Source organism: Pristiophorus japonicus, chromosome 4, assembly GCF_044704955.1.
Source record: "Pristiophorus japonicus isolate sPriJap1 chromosome 4, sPriJap1.hap1, whole genome shotgun sequence".
In the NCBI taxonomy this organism is placed as follows: domain Eukaryota; kingdom Metazoa; phylum Chordata; class Chondrichthyes; family Pristiophoridae; genus Pristiophorus; species Pristiophorus japonicus.
Window position 1 is genome coordinate 125,059,011 of NC_091980.1, and position 27,265 is coordinate 125,086,275.

At 45.9% G+C, this 27,265-nt stretch overlaps 1 protein-coding gene across 3 annotated transcripts in view; it reads left to right on the forward strand.

Annotated features, from left to right (window-relative positions):
• Positions 1–7,491: 7,491 nt before the first annotated feature.
• Positions 7,492–27,265, forward strand: part of LOC139263057 (regulator of G-protein signaling 14-like) — a 95,039-nt gene continuing 75,265 nt past the window's right edge. For 2 of the 3 annotated variants that reach the window (XM_070878571.1, XM_070878572.1), the window contains exon 1: positions 7,492–7,600. In XM_070878571.1, the coding sequence (XP_070734672.1) occupies positions 7,553–7,600 (48 nt within the window). In that variant the 5' untranslated portion in view covers positions 7,492–7,552. The remainder of the gene's footprint in view (positions 7,601–27,265) is intronic. The other variant, XM_070878574.1, reaches the window with a different exon arrangement.

Below are 27,265 nucleotides of genomic sequence, written 5' to 3' on the forward strand. Positions count from 1 at the left end.
CTTGCAGAAGAAACACTCTGCCTTCACATAGGGACAGTTTTGAGCAATGTGTTGTCCTAGGCACTGATAGCACTATTTCAATTTACTGTTATCCTGGCCAGTTGCTGAGGTCTTGGGGCTTAACTGCGTTTTACTTCTAACCTGCAGGCAATTCACCTCAGTTGTCTGATGACTGGAAATGGCACAAAATTCTCAGGAGTATTGGTCGGCCATATCCATTAACATAGCTGTCTGACAAGCAAAATCAAAAGTCAAGTTAGGAGTTGTCAGCAACTTTCTTCTGATCGCTTCATTTTTCATCTCACATACAAAGCGGTCACGCAATGCTCGGTCCTGAAAGTTTCTGAAATGACAGTAAATGGATAGCTTCTTTAAAGCTACAATGTACTCACTGATACTCTCATCATTTAACTGATCTCATGTTCCAAAGTGATAACTTTCAGCAATTTCCAGGGGCTCATGACTGTAGTCCTGTTCTAACTTGCTTAGAATCTCTTTTAGTGATTTGTCCTTTGGCTTGACAGGAACAAGCACATTTTTCGGGGTTTCATACACCTTGGGGCCTGCTTCAGGCAGGAAAATAGTCCCTTTTCTTTCCGGCCACCCGTTTACGGTTTTCATTATCTGGGACTTCGATCATAATATTTATGGTGAAAAACATTTTTAATCGCTCCACATATGCTCTGAAAGTCTCTCGGTCACGGTGGAACTCACCCAAGTGCCCTATTATTCACATAGGCGCAGCCATCTGGTCTCTTCAGTTCAGCCAAGTGTGTTTGAAATTTACCTTTAGCTGTTCTGCAAAACAAGAACCTCTCAAAATCGCTCTGTCAGTTGGCTGGAACATCCCCCAACAAAAATTTCAGCTAGGGAATCCTTTTATCCCATCCTACATCAGCAAATGTGATATATTCTCTGCGACATCACAAACACACACTTACAAGATGGCTCTGCAGGAACCTGTCTGGTGACCTAGTCACATGATGCATTGATTTTATTTACAAATTAGCTGCATTACCACAGTAGTCCACTAGGCGGAGCTATATATTACACATATCTTCTCTCCAACACTCTTCAAACATGGTGTTATTCTACACTATGAATCTTGGTCCTTCTCCTGGCCTACTCAATGCCAGAAACACACAGAGTTACTCTGAAGTGTAGTGGTGGTAATGTAGGCTACTGCAGCATTTGCTGCATAGAATGGTCTTACAAACCTTGCAATGAGATGAATGCCTAGTCAATCTGTGTTTAGTGGTGTTAGTTGAGGGAGAAATGTTCACTAAGACACTGAGAGAACTCTCCTGCTCTTCTGAGAATGGTGCAGTGAGATCTTTACCTGTTTTCTCTGAACAGGCAGATGGGGCCTTGATTTAATATCTCATCTGAATGATGTCACTCTCTCAGTATTACACTGCAGCATTGGCCTAGATTATGAAGTCAAAGGCTTGAAGCAAAACTTGAATCCTTAGCCTTCTGACTCAGGTGAAAGTGCTACTCACTGAGCCACGGCTGACAAAAATGTTTGCGTGTTGTAACTCCTTAATGTTATGTGAAAGCAGACACTCCTACTTGTCATGTATCTTACATTATTATATATAACTCTATCCTAACATGCTATACATGACTGTCATAAGATATGACCTGTAACCACCAGCATACCTTACCATCAGGGGTGCACTTGTAGAGACAGATGTATAAGGGCAGGTCTCAGGCAACTGCAGCATTCCAGAGCTGTGAAATAAAGGTGCAGGTCCAGAGTGACCTTGACTTCACTACATGCCTCGTGTGAATCTGGACTGAGGGGACAGGACTTTACAGTGGCGACGGGTTACGGGATTACAGAATCCACAGAATGGCGAACAACGGATCAGATGAAAAGGACAATGCGGGAGGCAATTGGGAGGACTTTATAGAAAGGCTCCAGCAAAGCTTTGTAACTAAAGACTGGTTAGGCGACGATAAGGCAGACAAGAGAAGAGCCCATCTCTTGACCAGCTGTGGCTCGAAAACATATGCTTTAATGAAGGATCTGTTGGCACCCGAGAAACCAGCAAGCAAGTCGTTTGAAGAATTGAGCACACTGGTAAGAGACCACCTGAAGCCAGCGAGCAGCCTACACATGGCCAGACACAGGTTCGACAACTACAGATGCTGTGTGGGCCAGAGCATACCCGACTTCGTGGCGGAACTTCGGAGGTTGGCTAGTTTATGTGAATTCTCCGATGAACTGAGGAGAGAAATGCTGAGAGACTTTTTCATTGAAGGAATAGGCCACGCAGGCATATTCCGAAAGCTCATAGAGACGAAGAACCTGACGTTAGAGGCAGCAGCACTGGTTGTACAGACATTCTTGGTAGGGGAAGAAGAAACGAGGTTGATTTACAATGCAGGTACGACAACTAACGAAATATTGGAACAAGAAGTTCACACCGCTAAACAAGCTGCTACCCCCACACGCAGACAAAATCGGGAGAACAGGTTCTCAACAGCAGGCAGAAGCCATCAAGGGCCACAGGAACGGCAGTTCACACCTCATCAACCCACAATGCGAGCAATCAACTACAAATTGAGAGAAGCTCAAGAGAGATCAGTCAGACGCAGCTCATTCTTTGGGAACTCTTTGAACAATGGAACAGGTCTGTGCTGGAGGTGTGGGGGTGGACACTCGGCAAGGGGATGTCGATTTCAGCAGGCTGTTTTCAGAAATTGTGAATATACAGGGCATTTGGCCCGCATGTGCAAAAAAACGGCAGCTCGAATCGGATGGGTCGGAAAGCGGACCAGAAGATGGTGGGGACAGTACCCGGGACACCGGTGTACAGCGGGTCAACACAATCAATGGCCGCCGCTCCTACAACAGGACGCCTCCGATAATGATGAGGGTCCTACTCAACGGGATATCTGTCAACATGGAGCTGGATACGGGAGCGAGTCAATCTCTCATGGGCGCTCAACAACTTGAACAACTGTGGCCGCATAAAAGAGACAGACCAAAACTCACAAGGGTCGACACCACACTAAGGACCTATACCAAAGAAATCGTACCAGTCCTCGGCAGCGCCATGCTCTCTGTCACACACAAAGGGACAGTGAACCGACTTCCCCTGTGGATTGTCCCCGGAGACCCCCCAGCACTGCTGGGGAGAAGCTGGCTGGCAAAACTAAACTGGAAATGGGATGATGTCCATTCCATGTCATTAGAGGAACGGACTTCCTGCTCAACAGTTATAAAGCGATTTGAACATCTCTTTCAGCCAGGTGTGGGCACTTTCAAAGGCGCTAAAGTCAAAATCTACATCACACAGGATGCTAGACCGGTCCATCACAAGGCCAAAGCTTTACCCTATGTGATGAGGGAAAAGATTGAACACGAACCAGACAGGCTTCTGCGGGAAGGCATTATATCACCTGTGGAATTTAGCGACTGGGCAAGTCCCATCGTCCCAGTCATGAAGCCTGATGGATCCATATGAATCTTTGGGTACTACAAATCTACCATAAACAGAGTCTCCCTACAGGACCAGTACCCGCTGCCCAGAGCGGAGGTCTTATTTGCCACATTGGCTGGAGGTAAACTTTTCTCAAAATTAGACCTCACATCTGCGTATATGACGCAAGAATTGACCGAGGAATCCAAGCTACTCACCACCATCAACACACATCGAGGCCTTTTCATGTACAATCGATGCCCATTTGGCATCAGGTCGGCAGCTGCCATATTCCAGCACAACATGGAGAATCTGCTCAAGTCCATCGCGGGGACGGTTTTATTTCAAGACAACATACTTATCACGGGCAGGGACACCGACTCCCATCTCCATAATTTGGAGGAAGTACTAAAGCGGTTGGATCGGGTAGGCCTACGAGTCAAGAAATCCAAGTGCCTGTTTCTCGCACCCGAGGTTGAATTTTTGGGCAGAAGGATTGCCGCTGATGGAATCCGCCCAACAGAGTCCAAATCAGAAGCAATTCGCCTGGCACCCAGGCCCCGGAATGTCTCAGAACTGCGCGCTTTTCTCGGGCTACTCAATTACTTTGGGAACTTTATGCAGAACTTAAGCATGCTGCTGGAGCCTCTCCACATGCTACTCAGAAAGGGGTGCAATTGGTTTTGGGGGGCCGCCCAGGAACGCGCCTTCAATAAGGCACGCAACCTTCTGTGTTCCAACAGTGTTTTGACTTTCTTTGACCCAGGTAAAAAGCTAGTTCTCACATGCGATGTGTCAGCGTATGGGGTCGGGTGCGTTTTGCAACATGTCAATAGTGCGGGCAAATTACAACCCATAGCTTATGTCTACAGGTCACTTTCGCGGGCGGAGCGTGGGTACGTAATGGTAGAGAAGGAGGCGCTCGCGTGCGTGTACGGTGTCAAAAAGATGCACCAATACCTTTTTGGGGCCAAGTTTGCGTTAGAAACCGACCACAAGCCCCTCACGTCCCTCCTATCCAAGAGCAAGGCAATAAACGCCAACGCCTCGGCGCGAATTCAACGGTGGGCACTCATGCTGGCGTCCTACGACTATACCATAAGGCACAGACGAGGCACAGACAACTGTGCCGACGCGCTCAGCATGTTACCCCTGGCGACCACGGAAGGGTCTGATGAACAGGACTGTGAGATAGTCATGGAAATCAATGCCTTTGAGTCCACAGGTTCGCCTATGAAGGCTCGCCAAATCAGAGCCTGGACAGCCAGCGACCCCACGTTATCCGAAGTAAAAAGATGTGTCCTAACCGGTGACTGGGCAGAGGCTCGCAATGCCTGCCCCGAGGAATTAAAACCCTTTCACAGGCGCATGCATGAGCTATCGCTACAAGCGGACTGCCTGATGTGGGGCAGCCGAGTAGTCATGCCTCTGTGAGGCAGAGAGGCATTTGTCCGGGAGCTCCACCGCAAGCACCCGGGGATCGTTCTCATGAAGGCCATAGCCAGATCCCACGTCTGGTGGCCTGGTATTGACGCGGACCTGGGGTTCTGTGTCCGAAGGTGCACCATTTGTGCCCAACTCAGCAATGCCCCCAGGGAGGCTCCACTGAGCCCCTGGCTCTGGCCTACCAAACCGTGGTCACGGGTGCACGTAGACTATGCGGGCCCATTCGGCAAAATGTTCCTCATAGTTGTAGATGGATTTTCAAAGTGGATCGAATGCACCATTTTAAACTCGAGCACAACCTCCACCACTGTGGAGAGCCTCGCAACCATGTTTGCAACGCACGGAATCCATGACATATTGGTCAGTGACAATGGTCCGTGCTTCACCAGCGCAGAATTCCAAGACTTTATAATTGACCACGGCATAAATCACATCACCAACGGCCAGGCAGAGAGAGCAGTGCAAATCATTAGACAAGGCATGCTTAAAATCCAAAGTCCCACGCTACAGGGTCACCTGTCGCGACTGCTGCTGGCATACAGATCTCGTCCGCACTCATTGACTGGGATTCCCCCCGCGCAACTGTTGATGAAAAGGACTTTAAAAACAAGGCTCTCATTAATCCTCCCAGACATGCACGAAATCGTTGAGGCAAAGCGCCGTAAGCTGACTGAGTACCATGACAGAAATTCGAGGGGGAGATGGAATGAGATAGGGAACAAAGTGTTTGTACTAAACTATGGCAGGTGTCCCAAATGGCTTGCAGGGACAGTAACGGGCAAGGAAGGAAACAGGCTACTGATAGTACAAATGGACAATGGCAAAACCTGCCGGAGGCATGTAGACCAAGTCAAAAGCAGATTTACCAACAACACTGCGGAACCAGAGGCAGACTACAATGTGGTACTTGCACCACACCTGGTGGACAGATAGAGGGAACAACCTGAGGAAAGGGCAATCCCAACAGACAGCCCAGGCGAGTCAACAACAATCACACCAATCGAAACAGACAGCCCAGGCGAGAAACCAGCAACCACACCCAAAGAAAAACAGACATCAAGGCAAACAACTGAACCACAACTCAGACGCTCCACGCCAGAGCGTAAACCACCTGAGAGACTGAACCTATAAAGACAATAAGACCTTGGGGGAGGGTGATGTCATGTATCTTACATTATTATATATAACTGTATCCTAACATGCTATAGATGACTGTCATTAGATATGACCTGTAACCACCAGCATACCTTACCACCAGGGGTGCACTTGCAAGAGACAGGTATATAAGGGCAGGTCTCAGTCAAGTGCAGCATTCCAGAGCTGTGAAATAAATGTGCAGGTCCAGAGTGACCTTGACTTCACTACATGCCTAGTGTGAATCTGTACTGAGGGGACAGAACTTTACACTACTGACCGCTTAACATTAAAACTAAATGGCACGTTTACATGTGAAGACCTCTTACCCCTTCCGCGCTCCCTCCCCCACCTCTCCCACCCCCAACCCCTGGCAGGTACAGTACAATCTGCAGCCTGCAGTATAACTTAGGCACTACTGACTACGTTTTGCAACCTGCAGCTATTGGTCTTAGATTGATCATGCAGTTCAAGACTCCCATGCCAATCATTCCATTCTAAAGCCCCGATTTGAACTCCTCCCATCTGATGGGAACTGGGCCGGGTGGGGAGGGGGAGAGGGTGGGGTTGGGGTCAGTTAGAATGAAGTCAGTTATTTACCCCCCTATGATCTCACTCCTGAGCAGACGAGCAGGGAACCCGCAACAGTGCAGCGGTGTCCTTCTTTAAATGTGCAGATCCAGTCCGATGTTGTCATTGGGACCTGACTGCAATATTGATCAGAGACCTGAGCGGTGGGTGGAGAAGTGTTGGCTTCCCCATCAGGCCAGACCTGTCTGGAGGGTGATCGTAGGCCAGAAGAGACCCGGCAGGTAAATGTGAAAAATTTTATTTTAGGTTTCCTTCCAGGCCAGGAGCCTTGGGCCTCCCTTGCCATGAACTTCCCCCCCTTCTCCCCACCGCGCCCCCCCCACCGATCTCGGCCGGATCCCCAGTCTCTCTCCAATTGCCTCCAAAGCAACGCCCCCCCCCTCCTCTCAAGTGGCTGCCAGGGACCCTTCCCACAGGTCTCTGGCTGCGACCTCCTGCAACCAAATTTATGCTTCTGCCCACCGGCCAGTTAATGGATCCAGCCGGCTTCAGGCAGGAGTCGGAGAATATTTATTCAACTGAGATCCAGTCATTAAGATCATCTGAGCCTCCACGTCCACAGACTCCCTGGATTTGCTGCTCGTTTAGGGGCTTGTGCATACCCTACCCGTCCCCATCTCCCTCCCCCCCTCCCCCACCCTGACGTCCCCATTAATATCTGGGCCTAATCATCAAATATCCTGCGAGAAAATTTTATATATATTCTGATACACTATCACAGCACTTGATGTACTGCAAGCATCCGTCCCTTTTAGAGTAAAATGAAGTAAGGGTGACTTGTTGGGGTGTGATCACTACTTCCTCCTTGTGGTCTGTTGCTATGACAGTCCTTCCTGAGGAAGAGTGACAGCAGTACTCTGGGTACAAAGGAATCGTTAAAGAATTATACCAGTTGCGGGACTGCCTCTCTCTTTTCAGCAAATCTCTGTTGAAATTACCAAATGTTCTAGATGAAAGACATGGCAGGAAAAACAAAGGTTGCCCTCAATGGAAAAATGGTGAGTGGCTTTTGACGTGTTGGCTAGTTTACAGTGTCCTCATTTTTGAGGTGTGCATGTTTGCTGAGCTGCTCTCTCATGCTCAATTTGTCACAGAACGAGTATGTCTCTCACTGATCTTTATCTATGTTCAGCTTAAATCTACTTGGGCGTTAATGTTCTTTTCTTATGTGTGTGTTAAATCGGACACTGAAGTTCATATGACCTGTAATAGTTGCGATAAACTCACTTGAATGAAAATGCATCTGTGCTGACTGTAAAGCTTTCATAATTGGACTGTTTTATTTTTGGGATGTGGTTGTTGGAGGGGATAGATTTACTTAATCTCCAGAACACGATTGCCACAGATCTCGAGACAATGGGTTGCAATCTTGCAGTGCGATATTAGTCATGGCAAACTAACACATCCCTATAAAATTCCTCTTCCCAATACTTCAGCCAAGCACTAATATTGTATAGCACGATTCCAACCAACATGCGAGTGAAATTCCTCCCACTGGGTAGGGAGAAAATCGCCGAGAACATTAAATGTTCTATCACATCAACCCAATTCTTTGCCCGTTATCATTGAAACTGCCCTACGACCATTTGAAAAACACAAGGTAAATTAGACCATTTTAAGCTGACTCTCCAATCAATTCTCTGTTGCTTCCCTCCTAAGAAACCGCTCACCTTTACATGACATCTTCATAAGGGTTGATAGAGTCCCGACCCTTGGTGTGGGAGTTAAGGCCTGGGGTCTACCTTCTCCTACTTGTGGGGCGTTGTGTCATATTCTTATTGTAGAATCACTTTGGGAAGCACTTTGGCAACAACAGCTCACTGCTGTCGAGATGGCCTGATTTATATGATGGGGAAGATCCTGGAAAAGATAGTAGTGTGAAAATATTCGTGCAGTGCACGACTATCTGTGTATCTGGCAGACAGGAGCTGTACAAGTTTTTTTACATCTTTATTCCTCGTGACGAGTTGATTTCCATTGTTAGAAGTTTTGTTTTGTTCCTGTGTATTTGCAAGGATATTAAGGTTTGCTAATGGCACTGAGGTTTTTAATGTGGCATGACCAATACCCATAAGAGGTGGGGCAATGAGAGTGTGCGATGCATCAAGAGGTGTGTCAAGTCACCCGTGCGGTTGCTTAGCCCTTTAAACAGGATGCGGTTAAAGCTTCTGAATGAAAAGTCTCAGAGCATGTTTACTGCCAGTGAGAGGATTGTGTGACTAGGAAGGTGCGTGCATCTTCCCCCACCAGAGGAAATAGCTTCTCTGTATCTACTGTATCAAATCCCTTTATCATTTTAAAGACTTTGATATGATCAGCCCTCAACCTTCTAAACTCAAGGGAAAACAAACCAAATGTATGCAACCTGTCCTCGTTCTTTAACCCCCAAATTCGTGAGGATGTTCCCAAGGCTGAGTGGTTGCAGTTATGGAGAGAGAGACTTGAGAAGTTAGAGCTGAAGGGGCGACCTGATAGAGGTATTCAGGATTCCAATTAGGTTGAAACAGTGAGGACAGGTTGATAAATCCTCATATATTCGGGAAATAAAACCAAAGAAGCATTTTTCATGAAAGGGAATTTTCAGTAGTTAAACTGTCAGTAATTGCAGTTTTTGTGATTAGCTCAAAGTACTATAATGTTTGGGTCGTTTGGGGCGGGAGATTGGCTGCCGGCAATGCAAAATCATGTTGAGCGGGTAAGTCCGCGGGATCGGCTGTCGGGCTTTTTCAAACAGGGCACTGCACAGGCAACCTGAGACTACACGAGACAAAGGGCTGCAGGGAGAGTAGTACGGCATTGGGCTGTAGGGCAGGGTGCAGACAGATCATAAAATCATCGCGTCTTATAGCACAGAGAAGGCCATTTGGCCCATCGTACCTGTGCTGGCTCTTTAAAAGAGCAGTCCAATTAGTCCCACCCGCTCTTTTCCCGTACCCTTGCAAATTTCTCCTTTTCAATTATAGATCCATTCACTTTGAAAGTTATTACTGAATCTGCTTTCACCACCCTTTCAGACAGGGCCTTCCCGATCATAACAACTCACTGCGTAAAATAAACATTTTCCTCATCTCCCATCTGGTTCTTCTGCCAATTATCTTAATTCTGACGAAGGGTCTTCGATCCAAAACATTAACTCTGCTTTCTCTCCACAGATGCTGCCTGACCCGCTGAGATTTCCAGCATTTTCTATTTTTAATCTTAATTCTATATACTCTCGTTACTGACCCTGGAAACAATTTCACCTTATTTACTCTATCAAAACCCCTCATAATTTTGAACTGCTCTATTAAATCACCCCTAAATCTTCTCAGCTCTAAGGAGAACAATCTCAGCATCCCTTGCCTCTCCACATAACTGAAGTTTTCATCCCTGATAATCATAGAATCAAAGAATCATAGAAGTTTACAGCACGGACGGAGGCCATTTCGTCCCATCATGTCCATGCCAGCCAAGCGGAGGCAATCCAGCCTAATCCTACTTTCCAGCTCTAGGTCCATAGCCCTGCAGGTTACGGCACTTCAGGTGCACATCCAAGTACTTTTTAAATGTGGTGAGCATTTCTGCCTCTACCACCCTTTCAGGCAGTGAGTTCCAGACCCCCACAAGCCTCTTGGTGAAGAAATTTCTCCTCAAATCCTCTCTAAATCATCTGCCAATTACGTTAAATTTATGCCCCCTGGTTCTTGACCCCTCTGCTAAGGGAAATAGGCCCTTTCTATCCACTATATCTAGGCCCTTCATCATTTTATACACCTCAATGAGGTTTCTCCTCTGTCTCCTCTGTTACAATGAAAACAAATCCAGCCTATCTAATCTGTCTTCATAGCTTAGATTCTCCACTCCCGGCAACATCCTCGTAAATCTCCTCTGTACCCTCCCCAGTGCAATCACGTCCTTCCTGTAAAGCGGTGACCAGAACTGCACGCAGTACTCCAGCTGTGGCCTAACCAGTGTCTTATACAGTTCAAGCATAACCCCCCTGCTCTTGTATTCTGAGCCTCAGCTTATAAAGGCAAGCATTCCGTATGCCTTCTTAACCACTTTATCTACCTGTCCTGCTACTTTCAGGGAGCTGTGGACATGCACTCCAAGGTCCCTTTGTTCCTCTACACTTCTCAGTATCCTACAATTTAATGTGTATTCCCTTTCCTTGTTAGCCTTCCCCAACTGCATTACCTCATACTTCTCTGGATTAAATTCCATTTGCCATTGTTCTGCCCATCTGACCAGTTGATTGATATCTTCCTGCAGTCCGCAGCTTTCTTCTTCATTATCAACCACACAGCCGATTTTAGTATCATCTGCAAACTTCTTAATCATACACCCTATATTCTAGATCATTGGTATATATCACAAAAAGCAAGGGACCTAGCACAGAGCCCTGCGGAACCCCACTGGAAACATCCTTCGAGTCGCAAAAACACCCATCAACCATTACCCTTTGCTTCCTGCCTCTGAGCAAATTTGGGATCCAACTTGCCACTTTACCCTGGATCCCATGGGCTTTTACTTTTGTGACCAGTCTACCATGTGGGACCTTATCAAAAGCTTTGCTAACATGATAACATTCTGGTAAATCTGCTTTGAGTCTCCTGACCAGGAGCATGAGGGAAGTGCCTGTAACTATCCCCCTCGAGACATGGAGCATTAATCAATGTTTCAGCAGACTGAATTGCTGACCAAAATAATTCACGGTTATGGTAGGCTCGAGAATGGATCCATTTCCTAGCTTAGCTAGGTACTGTTGTAAATTCCAGTGAGGTAATCATTTTTTGATCAGGCTGAAGTGTGTGTCATCGAAAATAGGAATAATTAAACCCAAAATAAACCCCATGTTGACGCTGCTTTTCTTGTTTTGTGTTGAGTGTGGGAAATGACCATCCATATTCATTGCATAGAGGGGAATCCCAAATGTTAAAAAAATTCCATCACAACACAGTTATGCTCAAGATAGTCTGTATCTCTCAGTTATTGTAATCTGTGTGGGTGAGTGAGAGCATCTGACCTTTTAGCACTAACTTTTACTCTGTGTCGATGTTCTGTGCTTTGGGAAATTTCTATATTGCTGACTGATTGAGGGTTCAACGTCTGGCTACTGTTATGACCCCACATCCCCCATGCTACATAAAGTGGAAACAAATTTCTGATTTTTCCTTTGTGCATGTGTCTGTGTGCCTTTTGATGTCTGTGTTTTGTGTCTGTGTTTGCATGTGTGTGTCTGAGTGGGTGTGTGTCTGTGCATTAGTGTGTGGGTCCATGTTTTTTTCTGGCATGTCTGTATGTGTGTGTGTGTGTGTGTTTGGGTCTGTTGCTATGTGTTTGCATATGTGCACGTGGGGTGAGAAGTTATCAGCACTGCTGCACACTGTGTTGGAGTACATGCAGTTTAACAGACTCAGAGGCAGCCTGAACAGCTTCATAGAAACATAGAAAATAGGTGCAGGAGTTGGCCATTCGGCCCTTCGAGCCTGCACCCCATTCAATAAGATCAAGGCTGATCATTCCCTCAGCACCCATTTTTTCCGCTTTCTCTCAATACCCCTTGATCCCTTTAGCCATAAGGACCATTTCTAACTCCCTCGTGAATATATCCAATCAACTGGCATCAACAACTCTCTGCGGCAGGGAATTCCATAGGTTAACAACTCTCTGAGTGAAGAAGTTTCTCCTCATCTCAGTCCTAAATGGCCTACCCCTTATCCTAAGACTGTGTCCCCTGGTTCTGGACTTCCCCAACATCGGGAACATTCTTCCCACATCTAACCTGTCCAGTCCCATCAGAATCTTATACGTTTCTATCAGATCCCCTCTCATTCTTCTAAACTCCAGTGTATAAAGGCCCAGTTGATCCAGTCTCTCCTCATATGTCAATCCAGCCATCCCTGGAATCAGTCTGGTGAACCTTCGCTGCACTCCCTCAATAGCAAGAATGTCCTTCGTCAGATTAGGAGACGAAAACTTGAACACAATATTCCAGGTGAGGTTTCACGAAGGTCCTGTACAACTGCAGTAAGACCTCCCTGCTCCTATACTCAAATCCCCTAGCTATGAAGGCCAACATACCATTTGCCTTCTTCACCGCCTGCTGTACCTGCATGCAACTTTCAATGACTGATGAACCCAGGTCTCGTTGCACCTCCCCTTTCCCCAATCTGCCACCATTCAGATAATATTCTGCCTTTATGTTTTTGCCTCAAATTGGATAACCTCACATTTATCCACATTATACTGCATCTGCCATGCATTTGCCCACTCACCTAACCTGTCCAAGTCACCTTGCAGCCTCTTAACATCCTCCTCACAGCTTACACCTACACCCAGTTTATTATCATCTGCAAACTTGGAGATATTACACTCAATTTCTTCATCTAAATCATTAATGTATATTGTAAAGAGCTGGGGTCCCAGCATTGAGCCCTGCGGCACTCCACTAGTCACTGCCTGCCATTCTGAAAAGGACCCGTTTATCCCGACTCTCTGCCTGCTATCTGCCAACCAGGTCTCTAGCCATGGCAGTACATTACCCCCAATATCATGTGCTTTGATTTTGCACACCAATCTCTTGTGTGGGACCTTGTCAAAAACTTTTTGAAAGTCCAAATACACCATATCCACTGGTTCTCCCTTGTCCACTCTGCTAGTTACATCCTCAAAAAACTCCAGAAGATTCGTCAAGCATGATTTCCTTTTCACAAATCCATGCTGACTTGGACCGATCCTGTCACTGCTTTCCAAATGCGCTGCTATTTCATCCTTAATGATTGATTCCAGCATTTTCCCCACTACTGATGTCAGGCTAACCAGTCTATAATTACCCGTTTTCTCTCTCCCTCCTTTTTTAAAAAGTGGTGTTACATTAGCTACCCTCCAATCCATAGGAACTGATCCAGAGTCGATAGACTGTTGGAAAATGATCACCAATGCATCCACTATTTCTAGGGCCACTTCCTTAAGTACTCTGGGATGCAGACTATCAGGCCCTGGGGATTTATCAGCCTTCAATCCCATCAATTTCCCGAACACAATTTCCCGCCTAATAAGGATATCCTTCAGCTCCTCCTTCTCACTCGACCCTCGGTTCCCTAATACTTCCGGAAGGTTATTTGTGTCTTCCTTCGTGAAGACCGAACCAAAGTATTTGTTCAGTTGGTCTGCTATTTCTTTGTTCCCCATTATGAATTCACCTGAATCTGACTGCAAGGGACCTACGTTTGTCTTCACCAATCTTTTTCTCTTCCCTTATCTATAGAAGCTTTTGCAGTCAGTTTTTATGTTCCCGGCAAGCTTCCTCTCGTACTCTATTTTCCCCCTCTTAATTAAACCCTTAGTCCTCCTCTGCTGAATTCTAAATTTCTCCCAGTCCTCAGGTTTGCTGCCGTTTCTGGCCAATTTATATGCCTCTTCCTTGGATTTAACACGATCCTTAATTTCCCTTGTTAGCCATGATTGAGCCACCTTCCCAGTTTTATTTTTACTCCAGACAGGGATGTACAATTGTTGAAGTTCATCCATGTGATCTTTAAATGTTTGCTATTGCCTATCCACCGTCAACCCTTTAAGTATCATTTGCCAATCTATTCTAGCCAATTCACGCCTCACACCGTCGAAGTTACTTTTCCTTAGGTTCAGGACCCTAGTTTCTGAATTAACTGGGTGTTGTGTAATGAGAGAGGATTAATTAGCAATCTCATTGTGCGAGGCCCCTTGGGGAAGAGTGACCATAATATGGTAGAATTCTGCATTAGGATGGAGAATGAAACAGTTAATTCAGAGACCATGGTCCAGAACTTAAAGAAGGGTAACTTTGAAGGTATGAGGCGTGAATTGGCTAGGATAGATTGGTGAATGATACTGAAGGGGTTGACTGTGGATGGGCAATGGCAGACATTTAGAGACCGCATGGATGAACTACAACAATTATACATTCCTGTCTGACGTAAAAATAAAAAAGGGAAGGTGGCTCAACCGTGGCTATCAAGGGAAATCAGGGATAGCATTAAAGCCAAGGAAGTGGCATACAAATTGGCCAGAAATAGCAGCGAATCCGGGGACTGGGAGAAATTTAGAACTCAGCAGAGGAGGACAAAGGGTTTGATTAGGGCAGGGAAAATGGAGTACGAGAAGAAGCTTGCAGGGAACATTAAGACGGATTGCAAAAGTTTCTATAGATATGTAAAGAGAAAAAGGTTAGTAAAGACAAACGTAGGTCCCCTGCAGTCAGAATCAGGGAAAGTCATAACGGGGAACAAAGAAATGGCGGACCAATTGAACAAGTACTTTGGTTCGGTATTCACTGAGGAGGACACAAACAACCTTCCGGATATAAAAGGGGTCGGAGGGTCTAGTAAGGAGGAGGAACTGAGGGAAATCCTTATTAGTCGGGAAATTGTGTTGGGGAAATTGATGGGATTGAAGGCCGATAAATCCCCAGGGCCTGATGGACTGCATCCCAGAGTACTTAAGGAGGTGGCCTTGGAAATAGTGGATGCATTGACAGTCATTTTCCAACATTCCATTGACTCTGGATCAGTTCCTATGGAGTGGAGGGTAGCCAATGTAACCCCACTTTTTAAAAAAGGAGGGAGAGAGAAAACAGGGAATTATAGACCGGTCAGCCTGACATCGGTAGTGGGTGAAATGATGGAATCAATTATTAAGGATGTCATAGCAGTGCATTTGGAAAGAGGTAATATGATAGGTCCAAGTCAGCATGGATTTGTGAAAGGGAAATCATGCTTGACAAATCTTCTGGAATTTTTTGAGGATGTTTCCAGTAGAGTGGACAAGGGAGAACCAGTTGATGTGGTATATTTGGACTTTCAGAAGGCTTTCGACAAGGTCCCACACAAGAGATTAATGTGCAAAGTTAAAGCACATGGGATTGGGGGTAGTGTGCTGACATGGATTGAGAACTGGTTGTCAGACAGGAAGCAAAGAGTAGGAGTAAATGGGGACATTTCAGAATGGCAGGCAGTGACTAGTGGAGTACCGCAAGGTTCTGTGCTGGGGCCCCAGCTGTTTACACTGTACATTAATGATTTAGACGAGGGGATTAAATGTAGTATCTCCAAATTTGCGGATGACACTAAGTTGGGTGGCAGTGTGAGCTGCGAGGAGGATGCTATGAGGCTGCAGAGCGACTTGGATAGGTTAGGTGAGTGGGCAAATGCATGGCAGATGAAGTATAATGTGGATAAATGTGAGGTTATCCACTTTGGTGGTAAAAACAGAGAGACAGACTATTATCTGAATGGTGACAGATTAGGAAAAGGGGAGGTGCAAAGAGACCTGGGTGTCATGGTACATCAGTCATTGAAGGTTGGCATGCAGGTACAGCAGGCGGTTAAGAAAGCAAATGGCATGTTGGCCTTCATAGCGAGGGGATTTGAGTACAGGGGCAGGGAGGTGTTGCTACAATTGTACAGGGCCTTGGTGAGGCCATACCTGGAGTATTGTGTTCAGTTTTGGTCTCCTAACCTGAGGAAGGACATTCTTGCTATTGAGGGAGTGCAGCGAAGGTTCACCAGACTGATTCCCGGGATGGCGGGACTGACCTATCAAGAAAGACTGGATCAACTGGGCTTGTATTCACTGGAGTTCAGAAGAATGAGAGGGGACCTCATAGAAACGTTTAAAATTCTGACGGGTTTAGACAGGTTAGATGCAGGAAGAATGTTCCCAATGTTGGGGAAGTCCAGAACCAGGGGACACAGTCTAAGGATAAGGGGGAAGCCATTTAGGACCGAGATGAGGAGGAATTTCTTCACCCAGAGAGTGGTGAACCTGTGGAATTCTCTACCACAGAAAGTTGTTGAGGCCAATTCACTAAATATATTCAAAAAGGAGTTCGATGAAGTCCTTACTACTAGGGGAATCAAGGGGTATGGTGAGAAAGCAGGAATGGGGTACTGAAGTTGCATGTTCAGCCATGAACTCATTGAATGGCGGTGCAGGCTAGAAGGGCCGAATGGCCTACTCCTGCACCTAGTTTCTATGTTTCTATGTAACTATGTCACTCTCCATCTTAATAAAGAATTCTACCATATTATGGTCACTCTTCCCCAAGAGACCTCGCACAACAAGATTGCTAATTAGTCCCTTCTCATTACACATCACCCAGTCTAGGATGGCCAGTTCTCTGGTTGGTTCCTCGACATATTGATCTAGAAAACCATCCGTGATACACTCCAGGAAATCCTCATCTGCCGTATTGCTACCAGTTTGGTTAGCCCAATCAATATGTAGATTAAAGTCGCCCATGATAACTGCTGTACCTTTATTGCACACATCCCTTATTTCTTGTTTGATGCTGTCCCCAACCTCACTACTACTGTTTGGTGGTCTGTACACAACTCCCACTAGCGTTTTCTGCCCTTTGGTATTCCACAGCTCCACCCATACCGATTCCACATCATCCAGGCTAATGTCCCTCCTTACTATTGCATTAATTTCCTCTTTAACCAGCAACGCCACCCCGCCTCCTTTTCCTTTCTGTCTATCCTTCCTAAATGTTGAATACCCCTGGATGTTGAGTTTCCAGCCTTGGTCACCCTGGAGCCATGTCTCCGTGATGCCAATTACATCATATTCGTTAACTGCTATTTGCGCAGTTAATTCGTCCACCTTATTCCGAATACTCCTCGCATTGAGGGACAGAGCCTTCAGGCTTGTCTTTTTAACATACTTTGCCCCTTTAGAATTTTGTTGTAATCTTTTTAATGGTCATATATGTTATCTTTCTTTTAGCTGCAACATTTTATGAGCATATTTTGAGTGTACTGTATGTGTTGACACAGTTCCAGACTGTAATTTAATGGGATTTAAAAATTGAGATATGAGCAGCACCGAATCGGTAATAGCGTAATGAGCACTCTTAAAAATTCTACACTTGCCTAAATCCTCTGACCACATTGATGTGACATCTGATGTGTAAAGTGCTGCCAATCAACACCACAACTAATTAAACACAGCGAGGTCCCACACTAAAATGAGCAGATAATCTGTTTTAGTGATGTTGTTGAAGGTTAAATATTGGCCAGGACACCGGGGAAGAACTTTCCTGTCTTCTTCGAATAGTGCTGCGGGATCTTTTACGTCCACCTGAGAGGACTGACAGGGCCTCGGTTTAACATCTTCATCCGAAAGCTGACACCTTCGACAGTGCAGCACACCGTCAGTACTACACTGAAGTGTCAGGCTTGATTTTATGCTTACATTTCTGGAGTGGGGCTTGAATCCATGACCTTCAGACTCAGATGTGGAAAGCTCATAGTACTGGAAGGAAGATCTAATTATGGGCTGTATAGCCAGACTTAGGAGTCAGTTTCGGGCCCGAATAGAATTCTGAAACCAAGTTCATTGGTTATTCTCTCAACCTTGGGAGAGAGACTAAGTGTAGGGACATTAGGCTCTTAACTAAGCAGCAATCAAAGCCTAGAAAGGATTGTCGGTAGTATTAATTGAAGAATACTTAACCCCTTTGTATGATATTCCTTTTTCTGCCATTTTAGTAGAGACAGTAACCTGTTTAAAATCATCATTATCATCATAGGCAGTCCTTCGGAATCAAGGAAGACTTGCTTCCACTCTTAGAATGAGTCCTTAGGTGGCTGAACAGTCCAATACGAGAACCACAGTTCCTGTCACACTTGGGACAGACAGTCGTTGAGGGTAAGGGAGGGTGGGACAGATTTGCCACACGTTCTTTCCGCTGCCTGCGCTTGTTTTCTGTATGCATTCGGCGACGAGACTCGAGGCGCTCAGCGCCCTCCCGGATGCACTTCCTCTACTTAGGGCGATCTTTGGCCAGGGACTCCCAGGTGTCGGTGGAGATGTTGCACTTTATCAGGGAGGCTTTGAGGGTGTCCTTGTAACGTTTTCTCTGTCCACCTTTGGCTCGTTTGCCATGAAGGAGTTCCGAATAGAGCGCTTGCTTTGGGAGTTTCGTGTCTGGCATGAGGACAGTGTGGCCTGCCTAGCGGAGCTGATAAAGTGTGGTCTGTGCTTCAATGCTGGGGATGTTGGCCTGGTTGAGGACATTAATGTTGGTGCATCTGTCCTCCCAGGATTTGTAGGATCTTGCAGAGGCATCGTTGGTGGTATTTCTCCAGCGACTTGAGGTGTCTACTGTACATGGTCCATGTCTCTGAGCCATACATGAGGACAGGTATTACTACAGCCCTGTAGACCATGAGCTTGGTGGTAGATTTGAGGGCCTAGTCTTCGAACACTTGTTTCCTCAGGCGGCCGAAGGCTGCACTGGCGCACTGGAGACGGTGTTGAATCTCCTCATCAATGTCTGCTTTTGTTGATAAGAGGCTCCCGAGGTATGGGAAATGATCCACGTTTTCCAGGGCGCGCCGTGGATCTTGATGACAGGGGGACAGTGCTGTGCGGTGAGGACAGGCTGCTAGAGGACTTTTGTCTTACGGATGTTTAGCGCAAGGCCCATGCTTTCGTTCGCCTCAGTAAATACGTCGACTATGTCCTGGAGTTCAGTCTCTGAATGTGCGCATCCGCGTACTGTAGCTCGACGACAGAGGTTAGGGTGGTCTGGACCTGGCCTAGAGGGGACAAAGGTTGAACAGCTTTCCACTGGTTCTGTAGTTTAGTACCTTGTTCCCTCCAGTGGGATCGGACCTCTCCTCGATGATGGCTGCACCTCTCCTTCCACACTGGTGACCTGGCCTCTTCTAACTGGTACGCATCATGGCCGTGACTCTTCCACTCTCCCACTCCTTACTGACCTTGCACACAGAACTCCAGCGGACCACTGACCCTCCCAATGCCTGCCCCCAACCAAGCCTGTTTAAAATAGCAGATATAGGCATGGCAAACAAATGCATTAAGTATTGATCTGTTAATATCGCCAATGTCATCGACCTCAATTAGCATAATAAAAGTAATACCATTGGTCACCCCACACATTCATCCTCACAGGGATCCACATTCCCGCACCAATTGGAAAATAAACAGACTTCATTGCTCAATTGGATGATTCGTGACTGTCAGACAAACAGCCTTTTTTTTTACCCAACCCCAATATTTTTATAACTAATAAACAAAAGTGTTCAAAGAAAATAAAAAAAAACACAATTTTCAAAAATTCCCCAATGATTTTTCCCCTGGGTTGTCCTTCAGAATAATCTTGAATTCCTGGAGACTCCAGGACAACCCGGGAGGGTTAGTAATCATATTGAGGGATAATTATTGGCTAGGACACCGGGGAGAACGCCTCTGCTCTTGTTCGCAATAGTGGCTATGGGATCTTTTACATGCTCTTGAGAGGGCAGAGGGCTTTACTTTGATGTCTCATCGAAAGTAGGTTCATGCCTTAAACAGGCAGACACTTGGACCGCCCATGTGAAACATAGAAAATAAGTGCAGGCCCTTCGAGCCTGCACCACCATTCAATAAGATCATGGTTGATCATTCCCTCAGTAACCCTTTCCTGCTTTCTCTCCATACCTCTTGATCTCCTTAGCCATAAGGGCCATATCTAATTTCCTCTTGAATATATCCAATGAATTGACATCAACAACTCTCTGCGGCAGGGAATTCCACAGGTTAACAACTCTCTGAGTGAAGAAGTTTCTCCTCATCTCAGTCCTAAATGGCCTACCCCTTATCCTAAGACTGTGTCCCCTGGTTCTGGACTTCCCCAACATCGGGAACATTCTACCCGCATCTAACCTGTCCCATCCCATCTTATATGTTTCTATGAGATCCCCTCTCATCCTTCTAAACTCCAATGTATAAAGGCCCAGTCGATCCAGTCTCTCCTCATATGTCAGTCCAGCCATCCCGGGAATCAGTCCGGTGAACCTTTGCTGCACTCCCTCAATAGCAAGAACGTCCTTCCTCAGATTAGGAGACCAAAACTGAACACAATATTCCAGGTGAGGTCTCACCAAGGCCCTGTACAACTGCAGTAAGACCTCCCTGCTCCTATACTCAAATCCCCTAGCTATGAAGGCCAACATACTATTTGCCTTCTTCACCACCTGCTGTACCTGTATGCCAACTTTCAATGACTGATGAACCATGACACCCAGGTCTCGTTGCACCTCCCCTTTTCCTAATCTGCCGCCATTCAGATAAGGTGCCAACGGACTGCCAGTGGGTGGATCGATGGCAGGAATGGGGCGGTGAGTGTTATGCTGCGATGTTACGGGGCACCACTGCTCAGTTACCACTCTGTCAAAATTTGGACCTAGTCTCTGATCACAGCAATTAGCATAATGGCTGAAGTAAAGTCATAAACTGGCCAGAGTGTTGAAGGGCAGCTGCATTTCCTTTGTCATTAGTGCTTTGTAGAAAGGATGAATGAAGGTACGGATTTCTCTCACCGCTTCTGTGGGGAAGTCCCGTGATCTACAATTAATTGTAAAAAACATTTTTGACTCAAGTACGAGCTGCCTTGTGGCTTAACACGAGCCCCCAATTTTACTTTCCATTGAAGTCAGTGGAGAGTAAAATCGGGCATGGTGGACAATGAGTCTCTGATTCGATCATATCAGTTTTCCACCGGGGTGATGGGGTGGGGGCGTGGGGGAGTTAGGTTAAATTACTTTTATATAACTCGAGGCATCCAGCCCATAATACAAATCTAATTTAATCTCTATCAAACCAGCCACTTGCTCATGCATCTCAGCCCTGGCCAAAAACTTGTTTAATTCAGTGTAACTATCCTCTAAACAGCTGTCTCCTTTGTGTTATAGCCACATAATCCAGGCAACTATAAAATAAATTGCATCCCCAGAACATCCAAAAGCACTTTATTGCTAATGAATTACTTCTGAAGTGAACTGACTGTTTTGTTGATCATTGCAATAGACAATGTGTGTACAGCAAGGTCCCACAAACAGTAACAAGGTAAGTAACCAGGCAATCTGTTTTTGGTGATGTTGGTTGAGGGAGAGGAATGCTGGCAAGGACACCAGGAGAACAGAGAGGCTGCAGAGGAATTTAATAAAACGATACCAGGGATGAGAGACAGGAGATTGTTCTTAGAGCAGAGATGGTTAAGGGGAGATCTAATGATGAAGAGTTTTGATAGAGTAAATAAGGAGAAATTGTTTCCACTGGCAGGAGGGTCGGCAAACAAAGGACATGGATTTAAGATAATTGACAAAGGAACTAGAGGAAAATTTGTTTACACAGCGAGTTGTTATGAACTGGAATGCAAGGATGGTGAAAGCAGATTCAAAAGTAACTTTCAAAAGAGAATTACATATATACTTAAAAGGAAAAAATGCAGGGCTATGGGAAAAGAGCAGGGGACTGGAACTAATTGGAGAGCTCGTTCAAAGAGCCGGCACAGGCACAATGGGCCGAATAGCCTCCCAACTGTTCTAAGCAGGCCGATGGGGCCTCAGTTTAATATCTCATCTGAAAAATGGCACCTGCAACAGTGCAGCATTCCTTCAGAACTGCAGTGAGATGTCAGCCTGGATTATGTGCACTATGCTCTGGAGCATGGCTTGAATTCACAACCTTGTGACTCAGAGTACTACCAACTGAGGCAAGGCTGACACTTTTGGCTTTTGTTTGGTATTTCCACCTGTAGGAAGTGGTTCACAATGTGCAAAATGCACGCAAAAATTTATAGGTTTAATTTTTGCTTATGTTATTCTTCCCATTTAATTTCAATGAGGTTGTGTGACACTCTTCTCGTTGACTAATTTGATTGGACAAAAGAGTTTGACATAATCATAGTTAAATCATTTGATTGACTAACAGTTGACCTATTTGATTGCATAATGCAGCAAGTGTTCTGGACTCTATTTAACCAGAATTGTTTTGGAAGGATGTTTATTACCAAAAAAACCTGAAGTTTAACTCTGGATTGCTGTGAAACCTGATGCTGCTTGAAACAGTCCAAGTTAGTCCCGTGAAGATATGTCCGTACACTTGTCTGGAGCTGGCAAACATGGTTTGACACCCAACATTAATAGCGTGACACAAATGAAACATTATTGTATTAAAGCTAGCTTGGTATTGGCATCTTGGCCCAGTTAGTAGTGCTCTCAGCTCTGAGTCAGAAGGTTGTGGGTTCAAGTCCCACTCCAGCGACTTGAGCACAAAATCTAGGCTAAATTCTCATTGCAGAACTGATGGACTGCTGCTCTGACAGGTGAGCAGCAGAGTTGTGTTGGTCAACATTTATCCTGCAACAAACAGCACTAAAACAGATCATCTGGTCGTTATCACGTTGCTGATTGTGGGACCTTGCTGAGCGCAAATTAGCTGCTGCTTTACCTACATTACAACAACAACTACACTTCAAAATACTTCATTGGCTGTGAAGCAGTGTGGGGCATCTTGAGGATGTGAAAGACACTATATAAATGCAAGTTCTTTCTTTCTTTAACTCAGTAACAGTACATGAGGAAATTAAAACATATTGTTTCTCTTAGTTGTTATTAGTACAGGTCCACACTCAGCAGCTCCATAGCCGAGCTTATTTAAAGCTGGTATAAACCTGTGGGCTGAGCGTTAACTCAGTGGGTCGCTGACGGATGAAGGAATTTCTTTCAAGTGTATTAGTTACGGCTATTATAGAATGCCATCTTAACCATTGTCTACATCTGTGAGCTACATTTAATCTACAGAGAAAAGAAGAAAGCATCGAATGTTAGTATTCTGCCAGTAGTTTGGAATATGTTGTTTCAGTTCATTAACATGCATTATCAAGTGAATAAGCACATGGGGACCTAGGGTTTATAATGCAACAACAAGAACTTGTATTTATATAGTGCCTTTAATATCATAAAATGTCGCAAAGCGCTTCATTGGATCATTATAAAACAAAATTGACACTGAGTCACATAAGGAGATATTAGGGCAGACGACCAAAAGCTTGGTAAAAGAGATGGGTTTTTAGGAGTATTTTAAAGGCGGAAAGAGAAGTAGAGTGGTGGAGAGGTTTAGGGAGGGCGTTCCAGAGCTTAGGGCATTGGCAACTGAAGGCAGGGCCACCAGGAGCAATTAAAATTAGGGATGCTCAAGAGGCCAGAATTAGAGGAGCGCAGATATCTCAGAGGTTTGTGGCGCTGGAGGAGATTGTAGAGATAGGCAGGGGCGAGGCCATGGAGGGATTTGAGAATAAGGATGAGAATTTAAAAATCAAGGCATTGCTTAACCAGGAGTCAATGTAGGTCAGCGAGTACAGGTGTGATGGGTGAGCGGAACTTGGTGTGAGTTAGGACATGGGCAGCAGAGTTTTGGATGACCTCAAGTTTATGGAGTGTTGAACGTGGGAGGCCAGCCAGGAGTGCATTGGAATAGTCAAGTCTAGAGGTAACAAAGGCTTGGATGAGGGTTTCGGCAGCAGATAAGCTGAGGCAGGGGCGGAGACAGGCAATGTTACGGAGGTGGATATAGGCAGTCTTAGAAATGGCACGGATTTGTGGTGGAAAGCTCATTTCGGAGTCAAATATGATACCAAGATTGCGAACACTCTGGTTCAGTCTCAGATAATTGCCAGGGAGAGGAATGGAGTCGGTGGCTAGGGAACTGAGTTTATGGCGGGGACCCAACTCAGAGTATAATCACAAAAACAGAGAGGTAATGTTGAGCCTACATCAGATATTGTTTAGGCTGTAGTTAGAATATTTTTTATAATTCATTCTCGTAATGAGGGCATCGTTGACAATGTCAACATTTGTTGCCCTGAGAAGAATGGTGGTGGCCCTGCTTTCTGAACTGCTGTAGTCCATGTGTTGACAATCCTCCCACAATGCTGTTAGGTAGGGTAGTTCTCAGATTTTGACCCAGTGACAATGAAGGAATGGTGATATATGCCCACATCAGGATGGTGTGTGACTTGGAGGTGATTGTGTTCACATGCACCTGCTGCCCTGTTCTAGATGGTGAAGGTTGCAGGTTTGGAATATTGTCTCGAGTATTGGCTGCTTTCCATGTCAAGGCCATGGAGAGGGTGCAAAAGTGATTCACTAAGTAGATCCCAGGGATGAGAGGCTTTAGTTATGGGGAGAGCAGCTTTTTCATTATAATAAAGAACCTTAAGAGGAGATCTGATAGTCGTGCACAAAATTCTGAGAATTTTGAGAAGGTAAGCCGAAAAATCTGTTGGTGAGTCAGTAGCTAGAGGGTATACATTTAAGATTAATATTCAGAACAGACAATTAAAAAAAAAATTCACAGGTTCTGGGTCCATCAAAAATGGACATTTCTCCAGTGCCCCTCATATACATACATAGACATCTCAATGTACTGAATGTCTCATATACAGAGATAGCTCAAAGTACTGAACTTCTCACATACAGAGAGAGAGAGAGATCTCAAAGTACTGAACTCCTTAGAGTGAGAGAGGCACATCTTAAAGTCTTGAACCTTTCACATATAGAGAAATTTCTCAAACTACTGAGTCCCTCACCAGGAGAGACTCATCTTAAAGGCTCCTCACATAGTGCCACATGATCTTTTACATTCATCTGAGTGAGACGAGCGGGGCCTCAGATAAACGCCATCCAAAAGATGGCACATCTGATGGTGCAGCACTGCGCTGAAGTGTCAGCCTAAGCTGTGACCTCAGATCACTGGAATGTGGCATGAATCCACCATCATCTGAATCAGTGGTATCAGCACTAGCACTGAGCCAAGGTTGACACTTAGATAAGCGTCTAAGAAATAAAGACATGGACTGATGTTTCAGCACCAGTCGGGGAAGAATTAATGTGGAGGTGAGTAATGTAGTGATCAAAGTTAGTGATCTTGGTACTGGAAGAGATGTGGGGGAGGAAGGTCAGTTTCCCACAATCGGCCAATGTTATGGATCACCACACATGCTCAGAGGTGCGAGCCAGGGTGGTTGACAAAATCAAGGCCCAAGCATATAAGTGCTGGCAGGAGTAGGACAAGTAGCTGTTATCAAAATGCCCAGTAGATGGTAGAATTTACTAGCTCCCTTATTGAGCTTTGAGTCAGGAGACCAGTAAGAGTCTGGGAGACCAGCAGGAGTCAGGATTAAGGGTCTGGAAACCAACTGCAGTCAAGGGTTCAAGGCTAGAGACCAATTAGAAAGAATAAAGAAAGCATTTATATAGAGCCTTTCATGACCACTGGACGTCTCAAAGAGCTTTACAACCAATTAAGTACATCTTGGAGTCAGTGGGGTCAAAATTCAGGTATGGCAGAAAGCTGGCGCACCTAAGACTTTTTACCTGGTTTTACTGCTGGATCCATGAGGTGGTCTTCCGATCGATTTTCAGGACTTTGATTTTTTTTTAAAGTCGGGCCGTAAGTCGATCATAATGGGGGTGGGAGATCGACAGAAGACAGGCTGAGGGGCTGAATTTGGGTCGGGACCGGGACTCCGCCGCTGTCACTCAGCGGTGAAGCGGTGGTGACATCACTGTGCATGTGCGTCACCGCGCTCTCTCCCCTCCGTTAAAGGGGCGAGAATCAGTCATTTTTTATCTTCGGCCACTGGGACATCAGGGACGGTTTCGGCCGGGCCAGGACCAAGAGGGGGTGCCAGGTTGCCTGTTGATGGCCCGGCCGAACCAGGGGGCGCTATCTTGCTGGTCGATCGTGAAGTTAGCTGGAAAAAATAAATACATGAGGCAATGGCAGTGGGCCCTCCACTTGAAGGGCGACCGTGCTGCCGGGCCACACACAGCCCGGATAAGGTTCACCAACAGAAAAAGCTGTCGGGGGCACCACGCGGCGGGGCATCGAATTTTTTTTACCTAAATTCCGCTTGGTGTCTTTTTCAGGCGAGGGACAGCGACGATGTGCGCTCTGATGACGCGCTTGCGGCGGTCATCATCATCGGGGCGGAATTGGGTCCAGGCCGAAAAATCCCCGACCTGAATTTGGGTCGGGGCGGCCAGTTGACCACAAATCGGTGGCCACGGGATTCCGCCGCATGGCCGCTGCAAATGAGCAGTAACGGGTCTTTCTGAGATCCTGAATTTTGGCCCCAGTCACTGATGTAATGTGGGAAACAGGACAGCCAATATGCTCACAGCAAGCTCCCACAAATAGCAATGTGATAATGATCAGATAATATGTTCTGGTTATGTTGATTAAGGGATAAATATTGGCTAGGACACCGGGTATAACTCACCTGCTCTTCTTCAAAATAGTGCCATGGGATCTTTTACTTCCACCTGAGAGAGCAGCTTAACATCTCATCCAAAAGATGGGACCTCTGACAGTGCAGCACTCCCTCAGAACTGCACTGGAGTGTCAGCCTAGATTTATGTGCTCAAGTCCCTGGAGCAGGACTTGAACACACAACCTTCTGACTCAGAGGAGAGAGTGCTACTCACTGAGCCACAGCTGACACAATGGGAGTCAGGGCTTTGGGTAAGGAGACCAGTATAAACTGGGGCTTCAGATGAGGAGACTAGTGGTAGTTAAGGCTTCTGCGAAGGCCAATTGCAGTGTGCCATTCACTGCCCTGACTGAGACCAACTAACTCAGCTCAGTGGGAGAAGTCAGATTTCACTACCGACCCGATGTAATGCATGTAAGTGAAACTATGAGTTGCCTTTTCTTAGTCAGCAGCAGGGCCCACAGATCCTGATCTAACTGCTGGTTCCTGGCACGCGTGTGAAGCGAGCAGAGAGCTGCCCGTTATACAACACACGCAATTGATGTGAATGGACTTGAAATATGGAGGCGAGGTATAG